Here is a 26755-nt window from a genome sequence, read left to right on the forward strand (position 1 = left end):
AATGGAACACTTAGCACTCCTTGCATCTAGGTGATGATCACAGGAGTGAAGCATCAAGACTTCTCGGTAGGTCACCCGTCCCAGTACTACTCCAACCTGAGTGCGTTTAACTATAGAGTTTCCTCCATGTTTAAACCCAAAGCTTGCAACCCCATTTGCAAAACCTTCACCATGTGTTGTGCCTTATGAACCATTCATTAGAAAGCCCCTTAAGCTCATCAATTGATAAGTAGGAGATAATTTCCACAGCAAGTCAAATTGTGATATTGCTATCAAGCTTTAATTGTGATTTTGAGTCAAACTCATTGACCCATGTTTCATGAGTAGTGATTCAACATGAATTCAAATGAGAATAAATGGAACACTTAGCACTCCTTAGATCTAGGTGATGCTCACAAGGGTGAAGCACTAGGACTTCCCGAGATATCTACCCTTTTGTGTTTTCATTTCAACTTTTGTGCCTTCTTTCTCCTCAAAAACTTGATGTATTCTCTTTCGCGTCTTATTTTTTTGTTCTCTTTTTGCCAGCGTGATAACCTTTTATTTTTTTATTTTTCTGGACATTTGGTGGACAATGTGGAAAATGCCAATGTGGTGTGCCTTGCTCATGGGGTCCATACTCTATTGAGCATAGAGGAGTCCCAATACTTGGGCCTACTATACATATCTCCGCAACATAGGAGAAATGTGACTCAAGGATAAGGAATATATGCATCACATTAGAGGTGGAGATTTCCCCATCCTTTGGACATGAAAAAAATGCACAAGGAATGACAAGTGTCACATTAGAGGGGATTCTACAATCCTCTAGATACTTAAAATTCTGCCTTAAGACAAAGTGAAACAAAACACAAACAAGGAGAATTCAACTGAAAAAGGTTGAGTTTCCATGAAGGTAGGGATTCTCTCAAGATGAGGTGGACTCATCATGATGGCGGAGCTTAGATACTACTTTGGATAGTCTCCCACTCACCAATCCCAAGATACCTCCCATAGCCTCCCTTAGAACTTAAAGAAAATTTAGAAAATTTGAAGGAATTGTAGCTAATTGAGCATGGCGGGGAACACTGTAATGTTTTGTTGTCCGATTAACTGGTTTGTCTGTGTGTGAGCTTAGTGAACGCCAGCATCAGACTCCAATCAAAATGTGCTCCTAGTCACAATTGTCATACAGAGCACCTTAAGGACGTACAGTTGTGCAGAGTAATGTACGAATCACCTATTGGTTGCGATTCTAGCCATGCAATAGCTGCTAAAGCTTGTTTTGGAGGTCGTACGGTATGCTCAATAGGCAATATGGTGGTAGACTGGGCCGTACAGGATGGTTTGCAATTTGTACAGTGGAATGTGAGGTGTACGGATATGGATGTATGGTAGACCCATACGGGGTGTGCAATTGTGCGGTGAGGGGAGGATTAGGTTGTACGGTAGGCACAAAATGGTCGTATGGTTGTCCTTAGGAAACCATACAATAAGAGTGAAGATAATGCGTAGGAGTGTTCGGCAAATGGAAAGTGACTCGCAGATGATCTTTAGATGCATTAATGCTAAGCTTCTGAATGAATGACAATTTAGGAAAGTATGCCAGAGACAAGTAAAAATTGAAATAACACAGATAGATATAGTCCAGATAAAAATGGTGTTCCGGATTTGTCAGATCCAAAACAAGGAAGTACAATGGACGGAATAGGGTGTGGGTTGATTTTCACTGAAACTGTGACAGCCAAGTAGGGAAGATCTTTCACTTCTGAAATGGCAAACAATACTAAACTCCAACAGGAATCCGCAATACAAAGAAATAATCCAAATCGCATGACAACAACTATGTACAAGCCGTGCTTAAATACCTATCGGAAACCTTTCTGAGGGTATACAAAGAGAGCCGGCTGCCATAGCTACGTACGGAAACAAAAAAAAAAAGGGTCTGAGATATACTAAATCAATCAACCTATTAACAAAGGCTTGATTAATTATTTATTTTATGACGAGAACATTACAGTCCTCCTGTCCCAAACTTTTCTTGTCCTCAACCAAATGCAATGCTGGATGTTGTAGAATGTGTTTTCCTTCCCAAGTCGCGTTGTCCAATGACAAGTGTTTCCAGCATACCAAGTATTCCTTTACAATACAATTCTGCAGGGTCTTCTCACATACATCAATGATCTCGGCTGGTTCCAATATGAGCTTCCCTTCTTCATTGAGCGGCAAAAGATGTGCAGTTACCGTGATGTTCTGTCCCACAACTTTCTTTAGGCAAGAAAAATGAAAAACGTTATGAATGCAACTCCCCTCTGGAAGTTCCATCTCATAGGCAACTTTATCGATGCAGCGAGCTACACGATAAGGGCCATAAAATCGTGGCTTCAATTTTTCTTTCCCTTTTGCCTTCAATGAGGATTGCCTATATGGCTTAAGTCTGAGATAGACCAAGTCTCCCACTTTGAAACTTCTCTCAATTCAGTGTCTATCGGGATAAACCTTTTGTTGATTCTGCACTGTTTGTATGTTCTCTTTCAAGCATCTGTCCTACCCTTCCTGAAGCCAGTCCCTTGCCCTTGGTGCGTGATTGTCACCCAACACTGTGTCGATAAATGAAAGGGGTTCATACCCATATAGTGCTTTGAAGGGTGTTATCCCGATGGACATGTGATAAGTGGTATTGTAATAGTATTCCCCTAGATGCATCCATTTGACCCATGTCCATTGTTGTGTCGAACTGTAGTTCCGAAAGTAGCCTTCAAGCAACTTGTTCACAATCTCCATCTGTTTTTCTATCTGAGGGTGGTAGCTAGTACTTGGTGACAATTTTGTCCCTGCCAATCGAAACAGTTTTGTCTAGAAAATACTGATAAATCGACTATCCCAATCACTAACAATGTTTCAGGATAAGCCATGTAGACGAAAGACATCTCTAAAAAATAATTCGGCTACCTGTACAGCCTGGAAATCTAAGGAAATGGCAAAGAAGTGTGCATACTTCGTCAATCTGTCAACTACCACGAAGATACAATCCTTTTCGTTCACCCTGGGAAGTCTAGTAATGGAGTCCATTGAGATACTTTCCCACTTCTGATCTGGTATAGGAAAAGGTTGCAGTAACCCGACGAGTAGAGTATGTTCGGATTTGTTTTGCTGGCAAACTGCACACTTTCTTACATACTGCAATACGTCTCCTTTAAGGCCTTTCCATGAAAATCTTTCCCTGAGTTGTCTGTAAGTTTTGAGGAAACCTGGGTGTCTAGCCAAGGGTGAGGCATGCATCTCCTTCAAGATTTTTTGCTTCAGTTTGGATTCAGGCACTAAGTATATCCGATCCTTATACTAAATGATATCATCTACCACTTTGTACTGATCATCCTGCGTGTTTCCATCCATTAGTTCACAGGCAAATGTGTTTTTGGAATATTCCACCAATAAATGTGCTTTCCAGTCAGCTGAAATCTGAGTCAGTAAGCAGATGGCGAATTTCCTAGAGAAGGCATTTGCAACCACATTGTTCTTTCCATTCACATATTCAATGTCGAAATCAAAAGCCTGAATCTTGCTTAACCATTTTTGTTGCCTCTCATTCAAATCCTGTTGCTCCAGAAAATACCTCAAGCTATTATGATCAGTACGAATGACAAACTTAGCACCTATCAGATACTGTCGGAACATAGTGCATCTACAAAGGCCAACATCTATCATAAATGGAATATAGACGCTCTGCTTGTGTAAGCTTCTGATTCTCATAGGCTATGGGGTGTCTATCTTGCATCAGTACCACTCTAATGCCTTCTCTGGATGCGTCACACTCCAAAATGAATGGTTGAGTGAAGTCGCGTAAGACAAACACTAGACAAGTGCTCATTACTTCTTTCAACTTATCATAAGTGTGTTGCGTCTTTTCATTCCACTGGAAGGATGTTACATCCCAATTTTTGCCCTAAAATTTTTAAAACTAATTATAGCCATTGAACCTACTTAAATTTTCATGTTCATGTGAAATTGAGTTAGTTCATTATAGTTGTTATATCATGTTAGTTATAGCCATTATCTATTTCTTCATGTTCGTGTGAAATTGAATCAGTTAATTTTAGCCGTTGCATCGATCTAATTATCTTATGAAACTAAGTCAGTTAAATCTAGCCGTTGTGTTCATGTGAAATGGAAATTAGTTAATTTTAGATGTTGTACATTTATGATGAATGAGTTAGTTATTATGATGAAATTTCCTAACGATCACTTGATGATTTTGAATTGATGTTTTGGCGAGAATGTTGTTTAAAATGTTGACAGGATAAAGACTGGAGAGATGGGAAGCATTACGAAACAAGGTCATTGGAAGGGGATGGTCATAAGGTTCAGTCATCAGTAATGACAGGTTTGACCTAAAAATCGCCTTGGCAAGGTTATTAAGGCTTGACAATATATTTCATGGTGGAACTCGCATGAGCTATAAGTAAAACAAATATAACTATTAAAAAAATTAATGAAGTTCCTACCTTTAAGAAATTATCAAATAATAATATCATTTAAATATTATTTTATTCGCTTAACTATGATCACAGATAAATAATCATAAAGTGGCATCAATACATTAAATTCATTAATCCAAAAATGCCACCTTATAACTACGTACCTATAAACATAATCCAAAAAATAAGATAATATATAAAATAATATTAATAAATAAACTCTTCATCTTTCCTTTTCATTTTATTTTCCCTCTTTTCTTTATTCTTCTTTTCAAACCAATTGAATAAAAGAATTCGAGTATGAATCTTGTAACGGCAAGAAGCCATAAGATCGACTCCAAAGTAATATATGATAGCTTTGTCATGTATCGGCACCATACTGATATCCAGCTTCCTTTTTCTTTATAACTTCTCTTTGAAATTCTCTTGCTCTGTTACGGTGCCATCAGCACCCAAATTTAAACGTTTTTGCATTCCATAAACAATTGCATTCCCGTGGAAATCTGAGGAGGCGTTTGAGTCCAGTGTGTCATGTAAGGAGACGTCTTGTATTCCTTATTTCTTCTTAAAACTTGTTTTAGCTGAGTCGGCTTTTGAATCTTTTTCCATGTTTTCTAGACAATGTTTAAACAAGCCGTCTTTAATATGTTTTAGAACATTCGTAATCATCTTTTAAGTCTGTATTTACATCCACATTAAACTGCAATAAAGCAAATACCTTAGCTAGATATAATTGTTGTCCAAAGTAATACTTTCAAATCAGTCGAATGTCTTGAAAAGATAGAATATATTCAAGAACATTCTTTATGAATAATCTCTGAAGTTCTTCATTTAAACTTTACTTTTATTCTTTTGAAAATATGATATAATATCTGATAACAATAATGAGAGCACCAAGGATATCACCCAGCTAATGCTAGAATGAGGTGATGAAGGTGCGAGCTATACAAATAAGGATAAATGTTCAGGCACCAAGGAGTCACCGGCCTGATGGCCCGAATTATGGTGATGAGGTGTAGATGAACTTGTTAAAAAGAAATACAAGAATGAAATCAGTAACCAATACTACGTAAATAAAATCTAATGCATTTAGCTCATGCAAATTCCACTTTTGAAATTAGTTGTCAAGTTGAGTGGTGGAGATCGGGTTATAAACCCACATTTTGAAATCCTTGGCCAGGGTGGTAATAGGCAGACTTGCCACAACCAATTGATCGTGTTGTTGTCCAGACACTTCAGTTATTCTTTCGAATAACTGTTGGGACCTCAACCCACCTGATTACTCCGATGGCTAGAGCAATGAACGTCCTCTCAATATCATTAACTACTTTGATTGAAACATTCATCAGAGGGACAAATGATGACCTTCCTCCCTTTCTGGATGAGTCAAGTCATTGATGCACTTACACAGGGCTTTCATTTCTCTTTTTTGTTTTTGGTATCCATCTTCTAGCTTCTTCAGTCTATCTTTCAAAGCTTGAGTAGAGTCATCGAATTCTTCTAAGATTTGCTCTCAAGAGGCACGACCAAGATTGATTTTGTTACATGGTACTCATCTGAAGCAATCTGATCCTTACCCTTGTCAACTATAAGAGTTGCAATTTGCGAAATCTTGGACCGTGATTCTACTTTGACAACCTTAGTGAATCTTTTTGCTTTCCCTTGCCCTTCAGATCGGTTAGCTCGGTCCAAAATTTCGTATAATTCGATTATCAGATCAACCTCCTTTTGTTGATTCTTTTGAATTCATTGCTTCAAGCATTCTAGAATGAGTATACTCTGGTCCATTGGAATCACCAATTGTTCTTTCCTTTGGAATGCTTGAATGTCGATCCTGCAAGAGCTACAACTTTAACATTTGGAATTAGTATTGCTACTGTAGGAGCTTCTTCCTCTTCTAGACTAGCTTTATCCTCCATCATTTCTCGCTCTAAGATTACAGCGAGACTTTCCTCTATAGCTATATTTTAATCTCTTCCTCTCCTTTGCACAAATTTTTCATGGGCATTTATACTCAATCTATCACGTACTGGCCTTCTTGCTCAAATATTCTTATGCTTGTCTCTACTTCCTACCTTTCAAATGTTTCTATCTCCTGAACACTAGGGGTGCGACTTGGAGAAGATGGACCATTTCCAGACTTCTGCTTCTTCTCTTGAGGCTCTTGGATGTATATCCCACTTCTGGGGTGCTTTTCTCGAGCTACCTCTTTCCCTTTCTTGTTTCCTACACCCTCTGATGGAGTTCCTCTTTCTTCAATAGTCCTGTTGGATATTTGCCCCAATCTTTCATCTCCAAGCGGTCGGCAACCAATTAATCTATATGTGAATCCATTTATTGGCGCGACTAGCTTTTCAAGCTTACGATCAATTCCACCACTCTATAAAATCCAAGACGGGCTTTGAAAGAATGTCCAAATCCGTGACTTCTTTCTTTTACCAATCATATGGATGAACTATCATTTCTAGATTTTATCCTTTTCACATCACATTTGGATCCTCCATCTAATCAGTAACCCGAAATATGTTGCATGCTCTGATAATGTTCAATGGCAATCTTGAATGCATCTTCTTTCTAATCTCATGCTCATCCGCAATATTTGCCAAAAAATCCTCAAGGTGAACTTTAAGTTGGTACTTTGATCCTACTACTGTTGTAATCTTGTAGGGATCAAAATCTGGCCTTTTTGGATAAAGTGGAAGACGAAAGAAGTGGAGTTCATCAGATGATATCTCAGCTGCTTTTTGACATCAGCACACCTCTATTTTTCCTTCTCTTATGGAAATTGGGAACTACCATCCCAACTTCTTCTTCCCTTTTTGAATCTTTTCATAGACTGTGAGTTAGCGAGTGAGTTCCAACAAAATCATCTTATATATTGGGTACCTAGGAAGTTTGCACGGCTCCATGGAAAATCCCTGAATTCAAAAGTATGAGAAGGTAGGAAATTGAATGAAACAAGTATCGTAATCTTCCACCAACTTCATCAGGCCAACTGACAATCTCATATGCAGTCTCTTTTGTAGTGTTCTTACTATGCGCATGGAAAAGGCGTCATTAACCCTTACAAAATCATCTCTGGAATATAAATGCAACTCTGGGTAGCATTCATGAACTTTCAAATGTCTATTTCCATTCCCAATCGGTCCTTTGCATCTCGACCCATCATAATTCTCTTGCATGCTAGCATATAGATGATGTCAGAGCTTATGTACAATCTTCTTGTGTGCTCTAGATTTATCAATTGTTCGTTTAGGTTGTCACTTATGAGCCCAACCCAATCTATCCTGTCATCTTCTTCTACCACCTGCTCAACAAAGTAACACATCCAAGATTCAAATCTATAAGAATGAGATATGCCAAAAATTGGACGCATCATGATCATGTTGTAATACTCCCTCTGCAAGTTGAGCTATACTAGTTCCTTAGGAATCTTGGAATGATGCAATCTCTTCTTTTTCAATCATCTTTTGTTGATTCTTTCTTCACATAACTGGATTCCAGCAGTGTATATTGTAAGTGCCTATGCCCGTGTTTTTGTGACCATCCCTAGGTGTTAATGAATCCCAAATGCTTCAGATATGGATGCCAGAGAAAAGTTCGTGAGAATATTTCGTTCAACGTCCCTGATTGTTATGTCCCTAGGACTATAGTGTTTGGCACATTTCACAATCATCTCTGGATGCTGAAAGATAGGAGGGAAACCAGCTGGAACAACAAATCCACTTCTTACAGTTCTGGTAGCTAGGTGCATTGGATGATGGTCATTGTAGCCAAAAATTCTCCGGTTGAACTCTTTCAAATCGAGGCCACCAAGGCTTGTATCTCCAATTTCAGCCCACTTTGACATGATTTTGGATTCGAGGTAGAATCCTCTCCTTTCATTCTTTATCAATTGTCCTCACATTTCTCTAGTTCCTCAAGGTTTTGCCATTCTTCCTTCTTGCAAAATAGAAAATGTCCATACGTAAGAATATGCAAAAAGCATAGAAAGCAGAGACAATTTCTCCAAAAGACAGATTTTAGAACTTTGTCAAGACACTTCTCCTTGGAATTCACTTTTCAAACTTTTCTCAAGAAACTTGCAAATCTCTCCGACTGACTTTTCTCTAGTTCCTCGAAGTTTTTTCATTCTTCCTTCTTGCAAAACAGAAAATGTCCATAGGTAAGAATATACAAAAAGCATAGAAAGCAAAGACAATTTCTCCAAAAGACAGATTTTAGAACTTTGTCAAGACACTTTCTCCTTGGAATTCACTTTTCACACTTCTCTCAAGAAACTTGTTTACCATATGGGGTAAATAGTGTAATGCATACAGACAATAGACAAGAACAGCAGTACTCCTTTTATTGTTCGCATATATGCCGAAGAGATTACATAGTGCTTACAATGATGATTACGATGATTTCCAACGGTGTACATATACCTTTCTGAAGAACCTTCCCGAAGGGGTCCGTCGGCTACATAATAAATAATTACCGACTACACACTAATCTACCCATTGGCTACACAATATTTACCAATGACATCAACCCGTCGGCTACACAATATTTACCGATGACATCATTCCCCCTAAAAGAAAAAGTCATCTCTGGACGACAATTACAAAATATCCCAAACAAATTAACAATCAAAATACATTAATTGACTAACTACAACAAGATAGATCTGTTTCTGTCACATCACTTTCACATTCATCCCGTGCCTGCACCAAACTGGTCTCCAACCCACGTTGCAGTTGTAGCCTCTGCTAACACAATACTATTTCCTTAGTCAAGCTGACCTTGATAGCGACCCGTGCCGCTTTCTCTTCCAACTCCTGGGTACACTTAGCCAAGTGTCACTCTACTGCCCTCAACTGGATGATCAGCTCCTCCCAAGCTCTCTATGCATCCACCAAGACAGCTTCACGTCCAACACCTACTCCAAGTGTCTCAAAGCGTAACATTCCTCTCGAAAGGCTTGCTCCAGTGCTCTCTCCACCTTTGGTACACAGACACTCCATGTCTGCAACAGCTCTAGGTCTCATCAACTGGTCATACTTCCCACGACTAATAACCCACACAAAACTCCATGGAACACACCTATTTTGTGATTTTCTTCTAATCCCACACTCTTTCTGGCAACTTCTTAAGTTTCCTACCTATTTATGTCTTTCCCTTCCCCTCAGCATCATACATTATTCATTTTGAACATCTTTGATTTGTCGTCGGTTTTTTTTTAACCTCTTGCCACCCTTCTTCTCTGTATCTGCAGTTTCTTGCCATGCATCTCTTCCCCTATGGAATATCTCTCCCCTTCTCAACTCGTGCAATATCCACTACTGCGCAAGGGTTTCCTCCCTTCTCGAGATTCGAACGTAGCTAGAAGAAGTTTGGTGAAAAGCCAAAAAGTTTCCTGTGGAAAAGTAATGCTTGCCCGTGGAAGAGTAACACTACCTGTGGAATACTGAAGCCGCGAAGGTTAGGAAGTAGCAACCTACAGAAGATAGGAATTATTCGCAGAGGAATAGAGTGGTCACGTCCGCGAAAGAGACAGTGATGCCGATGGAGAAAAAGGGAGTCCGCGGAGGCAAGCAACCCGCAAAACTTTAAAACATCAGCTGTGGAAGGTTAAAGCATAAACATAAGCTGCGGGAATTGAAAACGCATCCCATGGAGATTTAAAAAACTGTCTACGGAAATCTTAAACACCTCTCGTGGAGATCTAACACAGTCCGCGGAAATCTTACCGTGGAGCACAGGTGTCTGCACCCATGCGTTCACAGGACACTTTGTGTCCGTGGCCACGCATCCGCAGAACACCCCCCTCCACAGGACAAGTGTCCACGGGGCACACCTACACTTTCTCTCTCTGTTTTTTTTTTTGAACTTTTTTGGAACTTTTTTTAATTTTTTTCAAATTTTTTTTCCTAACACTACTGCTCTTCATTATTTGTCGATGATAGAACAGTTCACGCATGATATATTTTTAACTTCGAATCGTTCACCGTTTTCGAAATTTCCTACGCGTCCAATGTCCATAGCTTTATTGCTCCATTATCACCTACTTCCCAAATTTGGTATGGCCCGACCCATTTGACTTTAAACTTTCCCGGTTTGATTTCGTTCCGTCCACTATATTTGAACACCAACTGCCCCGGTTGAAACTTATTCAATTTCGAACGCTTCTCATGCCATATCTTCCGCCTATTTTGTGTAACTTCTGTGGCCCATTGTGCCTACAGTCATCGCTCATCTAGTTAAATTATACCATCCCTCCCTCAAGATTTCCATATCACCAAGCTTGTTCTTGGAACTCGGTACCATGAATTTCATCGGCTACCACTCCTTGCCATCAATAGCTCTATTCTTGATTTTAGAACCTTCACTCTATATTGCTAAAGTTTTTATTAAGCTCTTCCTCTTTGTTTCCTGTGCAGACCGTACGATGTGTTCTCTTTGCTATCGGCACCTTTCTACTAATTTCATGGTGCGGTGTGACCTTTTCTTTCCACGTGGTCCATTCACCATGTACCGGATGGTGGAATCTTTCTTTTTGCTGCGTTTAGCTTCAGCCGTAATCGCCTTTGTTTCTTCCACTTCTCTATATTCCTTCAAACATTCATTTTCCTCTTCTTTCTCAACTTCGTCAACCCTTAACATATTATAACTCGGAAAGAGTTCGTAGTCCTCTATTTGCTAGTGGAAAAGGCCGTTCACCGAGTCTAGGTCATCCTCATTCGACCCTCCTTCCTGTCTCAATACTCCCTCTTCATCAAGTTTCATTCTCTTCTTTCCTTCATTGTCACTCTCGCCTTCACCTTTTGAGTCTAACGACGCTGCCTCCTCACCTACCATTTGTGTGTGCAGGTCAATTATGAATCTCTGCCTCCGCGCTCCATTGATAGGGTATTTCGTTTCCAATCATGTTTTACTTTTGCTTGCACTAACCAATTTCATCCTAGAATAGCGTCATATCCTTTTCTTTCAATGGGATGACCACGAAGTCCAATAAAAATGGTTGCGTTCCAATAGTTACCGTTTGCGCCCTCAAATTTTCCAACAATTCTCAACTTGTCTCAAATTCTCCAAGTTTTCGAGCTGTTAAAATTTGGAATTTTCTCAAAGTTTGAAACTTCCAGATTTTTGGATTTTTTCATTAGCACTCAACAATTTAGAAGCGATGGGATATTTCATTGTCAATAATTTTACTATCATGGAAAATCCACCAAATGCATTGGTATGTGTGAGGCAAAACAGGGGCATATTTCGAAGTGTGTCCCAAATTCCTCTGATTTGGACACTTTCCTCAAGGCATGCAAAAATGCGTTCCAATCTATACAGAGTGGGCAAATTTAGTTAGGTTGTGGATTCCATCCCGATGAACAAAATCCATCAGGAGGTAAAAAGCATGCTCTACTTTTCATGGAGAGCGGGGTTTTGAGAATGTCAAGCATTTGTCCATGATGGACAAATTCCATGACCCGGGTTGAATTGTGCCCCATCTTGTCCAGTGAGCGCATTTTTGAAGGGTTTCGAAAGACTTTGTTTGCATAATTTCCTTGAGACACACCAAAGTGTGCTCCAAGGATTGGGCAGAGCGTGTCTTTCACCTTGTCATGGATTATTATTTTGTTGACCAATCCTTCCTAAGCATTGAACTGCACTCCGCAATTCCTGGACTCCCAAAGAACAAGGAATATCATTTACGATTTATAATCCACGATGGACAACTAGAACAAATTTGCTTTGGGTCTCTAGGCATGAGATGGCTGATAACAGATCTATTGTGAGAAGGATATACAATCACAACATTTGCAAACTGGCATTTGTAACAGCTCCTAGACGGGCACCATTGTGTATGCATTGTGCAAGGAATGGGATATCTATTCTTAGACATGGCATCCTATGTTTCAACAAAAGCGCATGCGGGATAGGGAAACCACCATGAACTATCTGCTAAGAAGTGATCTGTTTTACAATACAACCTGAGGATAAAAAGATCAAGGGGATCCCGTTGCAAAATGAGTGATGAAGTGACTGACGATCACAACAGTTACCACGCCTCTTCATAAATCTATCACATTTTTCAATGTTTATAATGACATACTAACTGGGTCAAGTGGCACATAGTACTGCTATGCTGCCCCCATCTGCCACATCATCTTCTTTTACATGCTCTCCAACTGTTGATCTGCAATCAATTAACATATTACTATATATTTAATTTTATGATGATATGATGCAAACAAGAAAAGTGGTAATCATGTGGAAAAAGGTTGTTAAAATTCAATGAAACATGATGAATCCTTATAAAACACGAATCAAATATTTTGTTCTCAATACTTAAAAACATACCAAAAAAACTTTTACTCTACAAGCACTTACAAAAGTAATGGAGATTTGGGCCGGTGATGTGATATAGGAAGCCCTGTCACAGGATCCTGCATTATTGAAAAACAAATAAGCAGTATCAGTGACATGTAACAACCATCGTACAATCTCCAGCACCAAGAATGAACAAAATAGTGTCCAACGTTCTAACTGTCCCAATGCATACATTATTAAGTACTAAAAAAGTTACTAAAAACGCTCCTCAGTTTATAAGATCTAACATTCTACTACATATAATTTTTATTTAATTATTCCCAATTTCCTAAGGAATGAATTTGAAGGCGGACCGTTAATGGACATGAGCTAATATGTAAACAATCTGTCCGCCATGAAGCCCAACGCTCCATGAAAAGTGGCCACATCCAATGCATCACATCCCTCCAGCACACCTGCAAATAGCAAGCAAGTGTAATGAGCTCCACTTTATATATCAATATAACATATTGAACAAATTGGGGTTGGGTAAATCTATAAACTAAATAGGCAAGAGCCTACAACACAATGGTAAATTGTGAGCCTCTTATTTGAGAGGTCTTGGGTTCAACTCTACACAAGCTTAATAAATAATAATAATTAATTCAATCACATAATAATAATGAATCTTGGCTTCGGCCTCTTACTGATCACAAAAAAAAATCTATAAACTAAAACAAATGAAAACCATAGATTTGTGTATATTAGCCTTAAAAGCGGGAACTAAGTTTATATATATTATAACCACAAGGAATACATAGAACAAACAAAAAATATTACTTTGACGTCGATTTGTCAATCTTAAATGTCATGATAGATATTCAGTGTAAAATAATTAAATCTGAATTTATCATGTTTGTTTTTGTTTTTTAAAATGTTTTAAGGTTCAATTTAGAGCCTAGGGTTTTCTCTTTTGTTAACCAGTCAAACTTGAGGACTAAGAAACTATTAAAAAAGGTAAAGAAAACATGGTAACCTTGAGGAATCAACCTAGATTATAGTTTTTTGTCCCAGAATTGCCCAAGTACATCCATGAAAGTACTCAAGCATCGGCAGGATTAAGCAATAGTATCCAAGGTGATCTTGTAGTGTTTCTTACCCAATTCCCACTTTGGGATGTTTTGTACCTGATTTTGAGGGTTTTAGCATCAATTCTATGGCACGATCTAAAGTTTAAAACATATATATAATAACTCATAAAAAACAGTTTTACTGGTCAAAAAAGACAATGTCAACCTCATTTCCTATCAAGGTAAAGATAAAACCCAAATATGGATGCCACATTCATCTAAAGCTATGCAAGGTAAGTATGAATCGTTGCTGTCATGGTGTTATTTGTACTTAATGCATCATAATAAATGACTAATTATAACTTGGTTATCAATATTTAAATTTAAGTGAGAAATAGTGTTCCTGAATCTTGACAATGGATCATGGAGTGTGATTTGAAACAATAATAGAAAAAGGTTTATGCAATATGACCCAAAAACATTCAAGATCCAATAACGTTTTTATGTCATACCTATTCAACTTTCAATTTACTTAAGCTTTATACTTATAGTATATTTCCTCGTGGTGTACATGATATCATTTGGTGTCAAACAAGTAAAGAGTACAAATGATGTGTTTTATAGCTTCGATGCTTTCCAAACCACTTTGTGATTGCATGACTATCAAGGAAAAAATAGCAAATTGTTTGGGTGCATCCCCAAAGAATTATGCTCCTTTAACAAAGATAAATTGGACCTCTTCCCCCAGTATTTCCTATACCTTGCTCCCACTTTTGACATTTACTAAATCGTCCTTGACTACATATGTTGACATCCATGTATCAAATGGTTATTCAGTAAGCTCATTCAAGCTCCCTTAGTGGACCATGTACAACACCCAAGAATCAGATTTATGTTACCACTTGCAACTTTGGTATTGACGTTTATAGTGAATCCCTTAAATCATGGGCCCAATGTGAGATCCTCCCAGTTGTGGAATTTCAAACAAAAGTAAATGGCACATAGAGAATACAATTTGATTTTCCAGCTACCTAACTCTTGCCTAAGCCTGGCTGAGCTCAACAAATGTCTCTCAAAAAATCAACAAGCATTCCTGGAAGATGAAATTTTCATGGACACTTTTGTCAGAATTTCTTCCACATAATATGCAATTCCATGTTGTATCTGGACTTCCTATTACAAAAGTGGTCTTTGTCTTAGGGAAGAGCTATCATTATCTGAAACCTTGGTATCTAGATTTTAATCCTCATTGAGAACTCAAATGTTCCAATTTGGATATGGCTCCCAAACTTTCCACTACTTACTAGATCATCCGGAGCTTATTATGTAATGCTAACTTACCTTCTACAAAAAAACGCTAAACTCACGAAGCAAGCAACATGGTGAATAAGGGTTGTCACAATACTCATTCTAAAGGTAGTGACAAGAATAGTGAGATTTCAGAAACTTCAAAATATGATGTTAATGAAGTCTAAAATTACTTTTGGGCCAAGATTCCAAGGGAGAAGCATCATTAGGTAACACTAGTCCACCCCCCTCAGTATCATTTTAGTTGAGTTTGGTGCTCGTCCATTCAAGCTTGGGACAATCTTTGATCTGGTTTGGTTTGTCTAGAGTTGTGTGCCTTTGCTGACTCTTTAGAGAGATGTCACAAATACTACTACTTGGCCTACTGCTCTTCTGAGACGATTGCAAGTTCTGACCCTTCTGGTAGGGCTCGTTGTTGGTTCACCCAGGCATCTTCTCTTATTGGCTCAATTGGGATCTCAATCAACCTTTTTCCCCACTTTCAGTTTTCTCTAGACACCCACTCTCACCTCTTTGCCCTCGTAGTTGGACCTAAACGATTATGTCAAGACCGACATATATAGACAGTATATTATTACGACATGGAGCAACCCTTTAGGGGGTCTTAGACATAGGATGGCTATATACACAGAGCACTTCATGGATATCCAAGATGGGATTATTGTGCGTCCTTGGAACATTTCTCAGTGATGGACTCATGCCCTATACATTTCTATGGGCTCTTTCAAGGTGGGCTCTCATCAGTTACAGATCCAGATTGGCCATCAAATAAAAAAAGAGGAGAGGGTTTGTCATCTTTGCATGCTTGGGGAGACGGAAACTGAGACCCACTTAATTTTCCACTACCCCACCTTCTACAAGATCAAAGAGAGATTCTACTGCCTGTTCAAAGAGTGCACATCCCTCTCGTCCCTTTTTAGGTACACTGATTAGTGGTGTTTGGCACCTTATCTTCAGGAGGCCTTGTGGCTTTCCGATCACATCCTGCAGCCTCACACATTATCTTCAATGAAGTCTACCGACCAGTTCATCACCTCATTCTTCACTCTTGGGACCTTGGCTCGGGGAATGAAGTGACCCCTTTGCCACTTTATTGATCACACCAAGTCTATGAGACCCTACAGAGGCACCCGAGAACAATATCATCAACATGACCTGACTCCCAACAACTCTTCGAGGTGGCACATGGCCCACTCCCGTGCAGAGTAGTACCCCTCAGTTCATGACTACTTCTCACTTATGAGAAGTAGTTTGGCTGTTTGTTCCTGTTTGGTTCTTCTTTTGCTTTCTTCTCTTATCTTGTTTTTCTTGCCAAAATTGTTTGGTGCTCCTGCTGCTAGTGGTTTCCTCATTGTATGATTTTCAGTCCCTTAGGCCCTCATGGCCTCTCATTGGACATTAATAAATTTATCTTATCTTATTACTCGGACTTAGGAACGTCAATTTTATTAATAGTGAGATCAAAATGGTATTATTTTCACTAAAATCTCTTATCCCAAGAGTTCACATCTACTCTGCTACCATGTTAAGGTATTATTGTTGCAAATGTAATAGCACTACCTGTGATTTCTATGTATTCCAAAGGAAGCAATCTCTCTTGTATTTATATTGTGGATGAGTCAAGGAGAGACATGTCCCTTCGTGGGACATGTCTACTCATTAACACGCTATTTCATTATTTATGATCAGTAATTATTAGACAATTGTTATATATATATAATGTATGTATACATTAATTGTCTAATGATTACTAATTAGAATGATTAACTAGTAATTATAACAATGTATCTCATGGTTAAATCAATCTGACTGAAGCTACAACATTAACACTTTCTGTGCTTCCCTATCTTGAATACTTTGAACATTGTTTCTTTTGAAGGTTCTTTGCCTCTTATTCTCATTTCATAAGCAGTAAGAATTTCATGTAATTAATTCTTTGTTAGTTTGACTAGATCTTTCCTCTCTTCGGTTGCAGACACCTTGTTGGTTTCCAAAACCACAAATGGAAATCCAAGAGCTTGCCAATCTCCAACAGGATTCCACAATCAGTGCAGGCCAACGAACAAGAATCATCTCAATTCCCCTATACTTTAGGCTTCACTACACCTAAGTGGGTAAACCTTCACATCAAATGTTGATCGCTTGGTTCAAGGATTTTCTATAGTAAATTTAAGCCTTGTGACTTCTTCAACAGGAAGAATCCTTGAACTCAATCAAAATTAAGTTGAATACTTGCTTGAAATAATTGAATGTCTTGTATATGGTTTTTAACAATTGGATTGATCCTTGTAAGAAGGAAGATATAGATATTTTGACTTCAAATATAAACCCAATAATAATACTTCAATGATTCAAAAGACCAGTGCCTTTGCTTATTTGGGCAACAAAGTCAACTACAATGAAGATTTTCATGTACAACTTTATAAAGTTCTATGCACTTATACTATCAACAATTTAATAACCAAGATGCAACTGATCAAATATATATGCAATCTGTCCAAATTGAACTTTAACTCCTATGGTAGGGAAACATACTAGACACAAATACGGAAACAAATTCAATATTTCACTATATCTATGATGATCACATTTAAAATGTTAAATGACCGTGTCGAATTATCTGACATTTAAATTTTTCACAGAATTTAAAGATGATTATACAGGACAAATCAACTACAATTTAAATCTCCATGTCTTTTGAATAATTAAGGCTTTTATTTAATAGGCAAGAGCCTATAACACAACGGTAACTTGTGGGCCTCTCATGTGGGAGGTTGATTTCAAATTTGCTTAACACATAAAAATAATTAATTACAATAAATAACAATTATTAATCTAGGCTTCGGTTGTTTACTAATCAAAAAAAAATTAAGCCTCTTATTTATCATTAAAATAAAATAAATGAATTTACATTATAAAAACATCTTTTCACTCCTTATTCCTCCTTATAAGTAGAAATAAAATATTTCCTCTCCAAATGCTTTTTGTCAAATTTGTCTTATTGTTTTTTCTTTTTTTCTGTCCCTCCACCAAAATGAAATAAGTTTCATTTATATCTTATTCTTTGTAAGATATGACTTTTCAAAAAGTATGCCCCTTCAGCATTATATACTTTAGATTATATCGACATCTTTCCATTTAATGATTTTCTTTACTTTAACTAAACTACCTTACTTCCCCCTTATCAATTTTAATAAATATCATATCTGGGCGATTAATATTCGGTCTATATAGATTATCATTGATGAGTAAGAGATTATGTGTCTTTTGTACTCCCCATAGCGATGTATTTTCCTGGGTTCGTTCACCGTGGTAGCTGCTTGACAACCTGAGATTGTCTACTCTTTGTCCATTTTCACGCAAGGCATAAATCATACCCTTTGAATTTATCATCAGGAGATCATGCATTTTGAAATTTGCATTTGTGCCATCGATGCTTCCCTTGTTTGTCACAGTTTGCATGACCAATATCACCCGCCAGTTGATGATATTTTATTTCCATAATTTTTTTGATTGATATTTTAACTTATATCATTACTCGATGGTGTTGATTCCTAGCTGTGAGAAACATTAATCTTATTTCAAAAACATTTTACGACATCTTTGTATTGCAACCTTTCAATTGTCAATATTTGTTTTCTTTATTTTATCGGGCCAGTATATTATCATTGCAGGTGCTCGATATTGTCAACTGTCAATCATTATTGTTTACGTGTGCCTAGTGGGAGATTAATTTTTTGCTAAGGTTCATAGTGTTATATTTTCCCTCCTACTTGCCTTATTTGAATGCCCATCTTCGGTATTGAGTCTTAACAGGAATAATGTGCCACCCTTCTATGAAATCTATTTCCTATTTACTGTGCTAATCTCAAACAGAGATCAATTACAGGCTTGACATCTTCCAATCACATTGACTTAAACAATTTTTGTCGGCTCAATTTCTCCTCTATAATCAAAGGCTTTGAGAATGACATTCGATGTTTGTGTTTCTTTACTCGATTGATTGTTTATATGTTTCCCATGGTTATCATCTTGAGTCCATCTGTTATGCATGAAATAACACAAGCAATCGCATAGGACTGTGGCCATACAGCCGCCACTACATTGCTTTTTGATAACTTCATATGGATGCAATCGTCTAACTCTCCCTAGTTCAAGCGTGTAAAAATCTTTTGGGGGACTCTTGATTGTTGTTGTGACTTACTACTTTGGAATCATAGGTTTGGTTCCTTTATTTCATTATTATCACTGTCATATATCTCCTAAACTTCCATATCATATTTGGCTTTGACTGTTTATATCATAGGGTTCATACCATTGAATAATATATCATTCATATGCATCATATTTGCCTATTTGCTTTAAATCACACAATTTTTTTCTTGAATGCCTCATCTAATAATTTCAATATATATTGACATTACATTTCAAATGGAGGTCTCTAAGATCAATATCTTTGTTCAAGTTCAGTAATAAAGTTTTGATATAGCTGAATAAGTGTACCATCACCTTGTAGAACCTAGGCATTTTTTTAAAAATAATGAGATATAACACTCAAATGGACATATGGGGAGATATGCCCCTTGTGCTCCAATTAGGGCTCCATTAGCAATTCTTGTTGGGGACATATGCCCCTTGTGGGCATAATGATATTCTAGCTATCTCTGGAGGAGCAGACCAAGCATCCATGCTTAACATGATGCAAGGTGATATTGGGTGGCCCCAAGCCCCCCAAAAGTGAACATTGATTCTTTCCTCTATCAAACACTTGATTTTGAGCATGTAGCACTTTGGATCTCCTGAATATGATATCATATTTTTCCTTAGTAAAATCTGATCCATTAGCAAATTTCAGAAAACAACCATCACATGACATGCGTTTTTCTTTCATCTCCTTGGTTTGCTTACACTAGGTGAACCATCCTCATTGAGAATATTTATTGGTTTGATTTGATTGATGTAGTCTTTGCTGAATGGAAGATCGCTCGAATCATAATTTTGATCAGTTATAAAAGTATCAGAATGAGTCTTTATTGCTGGGTACACAATTTGCTTCATTACCACACTCCGGATATTGTTTCTCCTCACAAAAACGCTTTTAGAATAGCTCACATTTAGGATATATTACTTCAATATTATCGAGAATCTAGTTAGATAGGATATTTGGAAAACTTTCAGCACTATTCTTCAACACGTTCTCCCCACTATGTCCAATTGATTCCATCACAGCTTTGCATGTTTGATGTGCTTCCGGGTCATAGGATGAACTAAAAAATGTCTCACCTTCTGAATGCATGTCAGGAATTTCATCAACTTCAAAATTAGGACCACTATCTTCATCATGATGCTGATGGACTTGATTGCAAAGAAAATCCTCTTCAAATAATGGATTCAAGAACATAGAGAACTCAGCCATATCTTCATCTGCTTCCTTTTCAAACAATGGATTCAAGAACATAGAATAATCAAGCATACCTTCATGAGAACTTTCATTTGGATCATCAAGTGTTTCATTAACAACACTAATATCTTCATTGACATTATCTCTTGAAACTTCCTCCAATTCATACACCGTATGCAGTTCTATTTCATCTTCACTATATGATTCCTATGAATTATTATCTCCTTCATATAGTGCCTCTTAAGTATGTACTGATCCATTAACTTGTTTTGTAGGGTGGATTGAGAAAAAAATTGGACTACTTTTCTCAACATGTTTCTGATATTCTATGTCTAACAAGGCTGAAATTTCTTCCAGACTGAGAGAATCCTCTCTCATTTTTACTTTCACTATCATCTGTTGGCATATGAGTATCATCATGGGCAAATTCTCCTTCAGACTGACAAAAAACTTCTTCTCCATTCAACTCTGAAACATCATTATGTTCTTGTAGCACTTTGGTATATCTATCTGCATCTCCGTCACCTTCCAATATCTGAAAAAGAAGCTTCAAATCGGGGTCACTTGGTGAGACTCCCAACTAAAAAAATTATTTATAAATTCCATGACTGGGGATATGATGTCTGATGGTATCTCATGATAAATGTTTGCATTCCTCATGTACAAATGCACTGAAGACTCCCCTTCAAATCTCTCCAAACTAAGAAAGGCATCAAGAGGAGACCTATCAAGATCTTCTTCCATGCTGCAATTTTGATCTTCATACTATTCATAATTGTTACACACCAAATTTGCACCTTACTGCAACTCTAAAGTTCAGTAATCTAGCATAACATGGGACTCAATATCTGCATGTGGGATATGCAATAGTGAAAATGAGAACCCTGGATTCTAGGTCGGTTCCAATTGGATAATCACCTAATTGATCTTCAAAACAACTCTAAAACTTGACAAGGAAAAGGGGAAAAGATATGCAGAAAATTCACCAACTGAAACTTGACATTAACTAACAAGTGATTCACCAAAGATGTAGACACAAAAAATATACAACTAACTTCACTTTGTAACACCTTATTTGATGAGTTAAACACTTATGTTCTGTAAAAGCTTGCATAAATATTTCACAGTGAGGTTCTAAAAGAAAGCTAAGGAAAATAAAGTATTCACTTAACAAACTCAAACAATATGACACACACTGTAAACTGCAAACAAACTTACACTCCCGCCACTTGGTAAAAGTTGAGACAAGGCAAATAGGAATTTAGAAACTTACCGATTGTCCTTATCTATCATACGTTTACACAAAACTGCAGAAAGAAAAGAAGATTCATATCCAAATAAGACTAAAAATTCAGTCCAATAGATTGAGTATCCCAAAACTGAGTTGCAAAAATTACACCGAAGATACAAAAATGTCAAAAAAATCCCTCTCTACATAATCAGAACTGCTACAAACATGAGTTCAAAACTCATTAAGTATCATTTTCCATCACTAGGTCGAATCCATGAAAATAGCCTATAAAAGAGGAGTCAAAACCACCAAAAATGATGACTAACTGCCTGATAAGCTCAACTAAGTCATTAAGAACCCTATGACTCATGCCAAACTACCCATAAAGTGCTCCAACTAGCCATAAATACCCGCAAATTGTCTTGGCAAAGTCAAATTAGACTTTTAACCAACTCCTTAAATTGCTTGTCATGTTTCCAAACCAATCCAACTGCTTAGTCAAAACATGATGACTTAACCTATCACTCCTTAGAAACATATCAAATTTGACTTAATGACTAATCATACCAACAAGACAACAAGGCATATACAATAAATCAACACATGTGGCTAAGGGTTTTAATTTAGATTACAATAAAAATATAAGATACTTTATAAAAACACTATCATATATCCTCATGTGGCTAAGGGTTTTAATTTAGATTATAATAAAAATATAAGATTCTTGAAATTTATACGACATATTTGCATTTTTTCCCTTCACCCAAATCTTCATCTGTAGCATTCATTGGCTCCCAAAACTTCTTTTATTGTAATGATGTTGGTTACCAACAACAGGTCAATTTGTACTTAAAGAATAATAACCACCATTCATTTTATGATTCCAAAGAGATATATCATGTGAGATGTTTTGGACTTGAAGCAAATAATCACTCATTGAAAATTTCCTGTGAATTCCTTAATACATGTTTAGGTCATGAATTACTTTGTTTATGATTATAAGCACAAAAACTCCCAGACTCAGGTATGCAGCAGGTAATTTCAGCATTATAAATATTCATCCCTCTCTTCTCATAATGCTCCCCCTTCTTCGAAATACTGAACTTTCTTTTGCTGTAGAATAATATACCCTCTACAGAATATCCCTGCCTGTCTTATAACATTTTTCAGCAAACCAAATGATCTGAAGATTATCAATTACATGTTAATCTCATATTTCATTTATTACTGTACTTGCAAGCTTGTTTAGCATTGTTATGACTTAGTACCCCACCTTTCAACCATTCATTGCTAAAAACTTACTAACCTTATACCCCCTTCTATAGCATTCTCTTATTGTTGCATCTTTAATTATATTAACTGTATTAATCCATATTAATCCGTCCCTTAAACAATTAGATGATTCACTCTATGATCTGCATAATTAAGATGATAAAAGGTTTCAAATAAAGATTGATGTGTCCCTTTGATATTATGTTTCTCCTTCTTTAACTGATGCAAAACCTGATGTAGCTTTTTCTATTGAAAGAGTAAAAGGTTTCATAAATGAATATATCCCTTTAATAATCCTATCGTATTTTTATCAGCTTTCACAATCCTATCTCTTTAAGACACATCGAGCTCAATAACCCTCGTGGGAGCCTATAGCTATATCCGTGTACCTATCAGAGATAGGATGTTGCATAGTAAGCAAACATGTTAGAAAAAATAAATCGGAATCCTAGGATTCAGATGTAAATGCATATGCGAGAGGGTAGGATGGTGAGATTGTTAGCCATTGCTTAGATCATTTTGATCTAACTCTTTTTTGCACTTGCAGGATTTGAAGCGGAAGCATGGAAAATAGGACAGCGGGATCAAAGATGCAAACAACCACCAACACAGCCAGTCATTCCAGGCAACAGCTGGCACCCATGACTCATTTTACTTTCTTGTTCTTTACTTTCCATAGTTGCATTTACATGCATAGATCAGAATTTGGTTTATTTTCATTGGTTAGTTTCATGAACTGTGTGAAGCATGATGAACACTTAATGAAGCATGATGAACACTTACTAAATAAAGCTACATTTGCAGAAAAGATTGTGGTATATATTTGCTCTATGTGATGCGTTTACTTTTTGTCATAAAATGTAATTTATATGCATGAAATAAAAAGTGTTTTCATAACCAAATACATGATCATAAGCATTCTATTTAGGAGTCAATCTAGCAATCATGGCTCTAACAATTTTGAGTCAGTAGTTGGAAAATGAGTAACAATTTTGGCAACATCTGCTATATCTTTGCCTGCTAGACATCACAAAACTAGTAGCCTTAATAGTTCATTGGGTTGCGAGTCAAATTAAGTATGCAAGAATAGGTGATGATGGTTATCTTCAGTTCAATGTGATTAGCATTGCTTGCAATGATGAGATAGGATTCCACTCATCATGATAAGTCGTGTGTATGACATTAGGCTGAAGGAAATTATGGCATATTCTCACATGTCTAACACACATCAACGTTATGATTGGGCAAAATAAAGCAATGTCGGATGTGTGTAGGTATTGGTCAGATGACCATGCTGGTATGTATGCTGAATGAGAAACTTGTTTCTCTTGAAAATGCCATCTCGTGAGCGTAGGAATGAGCATGAGCAAGTAATCAAGGTATGCACATTTGTGAAGCATTGTTGTATTTTGCTCACCTTCTGAAAACAGCTTGGAAACTTTTATTGAAAGCAAGGAAACACTAGGAAAACCTAGGAAAACTGTGCATAGCAGCCCTTAGGGAAAAACAAACTTCAAAACAATAATGCAACAACATTTTATTTGCAACCTATTCTAATATGCACAAAGAACCTTGCAGATCATACCTCAAAACAGCATTTAAGGTGAATACCATTGATTGGTATAGGCAACACATCTCCCTCCATACTTGTCAATTGATATGCATTGTACTCCCTATATTCTGCAATCACGAATGGGCCTCCCCAAAAAGAATTGAACTTTGCATGCTTGCCTGGCCTGCTCTTTAGTTCATCCCACTTGAGAACAGCATCACCCACATTGAAGTTCCTTGCTCTCGCTTTTCTATCAAACCTCATTTTCACTTGCATTTGTTGATAATCCATAGCCTACATTGTAATAGACCTTTTCTCCTCCAAGTCCATGAACTAGACATAGCATACTTGCATAGGATCTCCTTCAAACAAAACCAACTTGCAAGATCAAGAGCTGGCAACTCTATTGTAATAGACAACTGTAATGTTCCGACCTCACAACAGGGAGTCCATACGGTGCATCAAGGGATCCGTTCGTTGCAACAGGCAGTCCATACAGTACAACAAGGGATTTGTATGGTGTAGCAGGGAATCCATACAATGTGACAAGAGGTCGTACGGTAGATCTTGGAATAGGCCGTATGGTGGAGGGGAGGCTGAGTTGAGTTGGTCATACGGTAGGTTCAAGAGGTCATACGAAGCTGGGTGTGGTTGTACCATACAATGTAGGCTAGGTGGTCGTATAGTTGCAATAGATGGCAGAGTGAAGTCGTATGAAAGGATTTGCACGGTGGTGGAAGGGTTCAGTCAATACAACTATAAACAATATCAAAGTTCTGAATACACCAAATCAATGTCGGGCAAGAATGGAGATTGAACACGAATTAACTTCAATTGATATTTGCAGACAAGATAGTGCTCTGATTTGTCAGATTTGAGCCAAGTAATATAGAGACAAAATAGGATGAGCTTTGAATCCAACCGAAACCAAAATAGCCTAGGGAAGATCTTTCACTTCCGAAATGGCAAATAACAGAGAATCCCAACAGGAATTCGCAGTACAAAGAAGAATAATCCAAATCACATACCAACTACTACCTACATGTCATGCTTAAACACACTTCGAAGGAACTTCTCAAGGGTTTACAAAGATAGTCAACAACCACACCTACGGAAACAATTAAATAAAAATAGGTTTGAGATATACTATATCAATCGGCCCATTAACAAAGGTTTGATTAATTATTTATTTTATGACGGGAACATTACAACAACTTGGCCTCTTTACCAAAGACTATCATGTAAGGTGAATTTTCAATGATCTTGGTAGTGATCATGTCAACCCATAGGGCAGCCTTCAACTTAGAGCGCCAATCACACTGATTTTCTTACAAATCCTTTTTAGTATTCTGATTAGATTCTTGTTTGTGGATTCTACTAATCTATTGCCTTGTGGATAATAGTTGGAACTATTACTGAGATAAATGCCATGCTTAAGTGCCCACTCAATTACTCTCAAACCAATGAAAGCAAGTGCATTATCCAAGGTTATGGAGTCAGAAATTCCAAGCCTATGAACAATATCATCATAAAAGTTTAGAACAGCAATTTCATTAGCGTCCTTTAGTGTTGTTGTTTCTATAGAGTGGATGAAATAATTAGTTGTTGTTATTATCCACTTATGCCCGACACTAGATGGAGGGTTGATGGGTCCTATGAAGTCAACTCCCCCTTTTATGAATGGTTGTTCTATTTTAATAGGTTGCAGAGGCAAAGCTAAAAGCCTTTCTTTTGCTGAAAATAAACTACATTTCACTTTTCTGACATATGCATGGCTGTCCTTAAAAATATCAGGCCAATAATAACCAACCCGCATGATCATAAATGCAATAGATTTAGGAGATAAGTCGCCTCTGGAATGCCCATCATGAAACTCATGTAAAACTTCTACATTATGATCTGAATCAATACATCTAAGAAGTACATCACTATGGTCTTTGCAATATAAAATGTTCTTGATCAGTACATACAGGAAAGATTGCAGCCTATAGTACCTTCGTTTTGCCTTATCCAACCCTAGCGGGCATTGACTTGTCTTAAGAGAATGGACCATATCCTTCAACCAGCTTGTTGTTCCATCATTATTATCTATCATTTGTAGTACAAGAGTTGTTTCTTTTTGTTCAATCTCTGAAATTTCTTCACCACTCAACTGTTCACAAAGCCCTTTTGCCC

At 37.3% G+C, this 26755-nt stretch overlaps 1 protein-coding gene across 2 annotated transcripts in view; it reads right to left on the bottom strand.

The window, feature by feature from the left end:
• LOC149569688 (UDP-Glycosyltransferase superfamily protein) overlaps positions 1-26755 on the bottom strand; it is a 207298-nt gene that overhangs the window by 37219 nt on the left and 143324 nt on the right. For both annotated transcript variants that reach the window (XM_089822412.1, XM_089822411.1), the window contains exons 7-8: positions 13121-13222; positions 12828-12883 (exon numbers count right to left, since the gene is read on the bottom strand). In XM_089822412.1, coding sequence (XP_089678538.1) covers positions 12828-12883; positions 13121-13222 — 158 coding nt within the window. The remainder of the gene's footprint in view (positions 1-12827; positions 12884-13120; positions 13223-26755) is intronic.

This window comes from Cupressus sempervirens, chromosome 3 (assembly GCF_028749045.1).
Source record: "Cupressus sempervirens isolate cs-2001-9-10 chromosome 3, ASM2874904v1, whole genome shotgun sequence".
Lineage (NCBI taxonomy): Eukaryota > Viridiplantae > Streptophyta > Pinopsida > Cupressales > Cupressaceae > Cupressus > Cupressus sempervirens.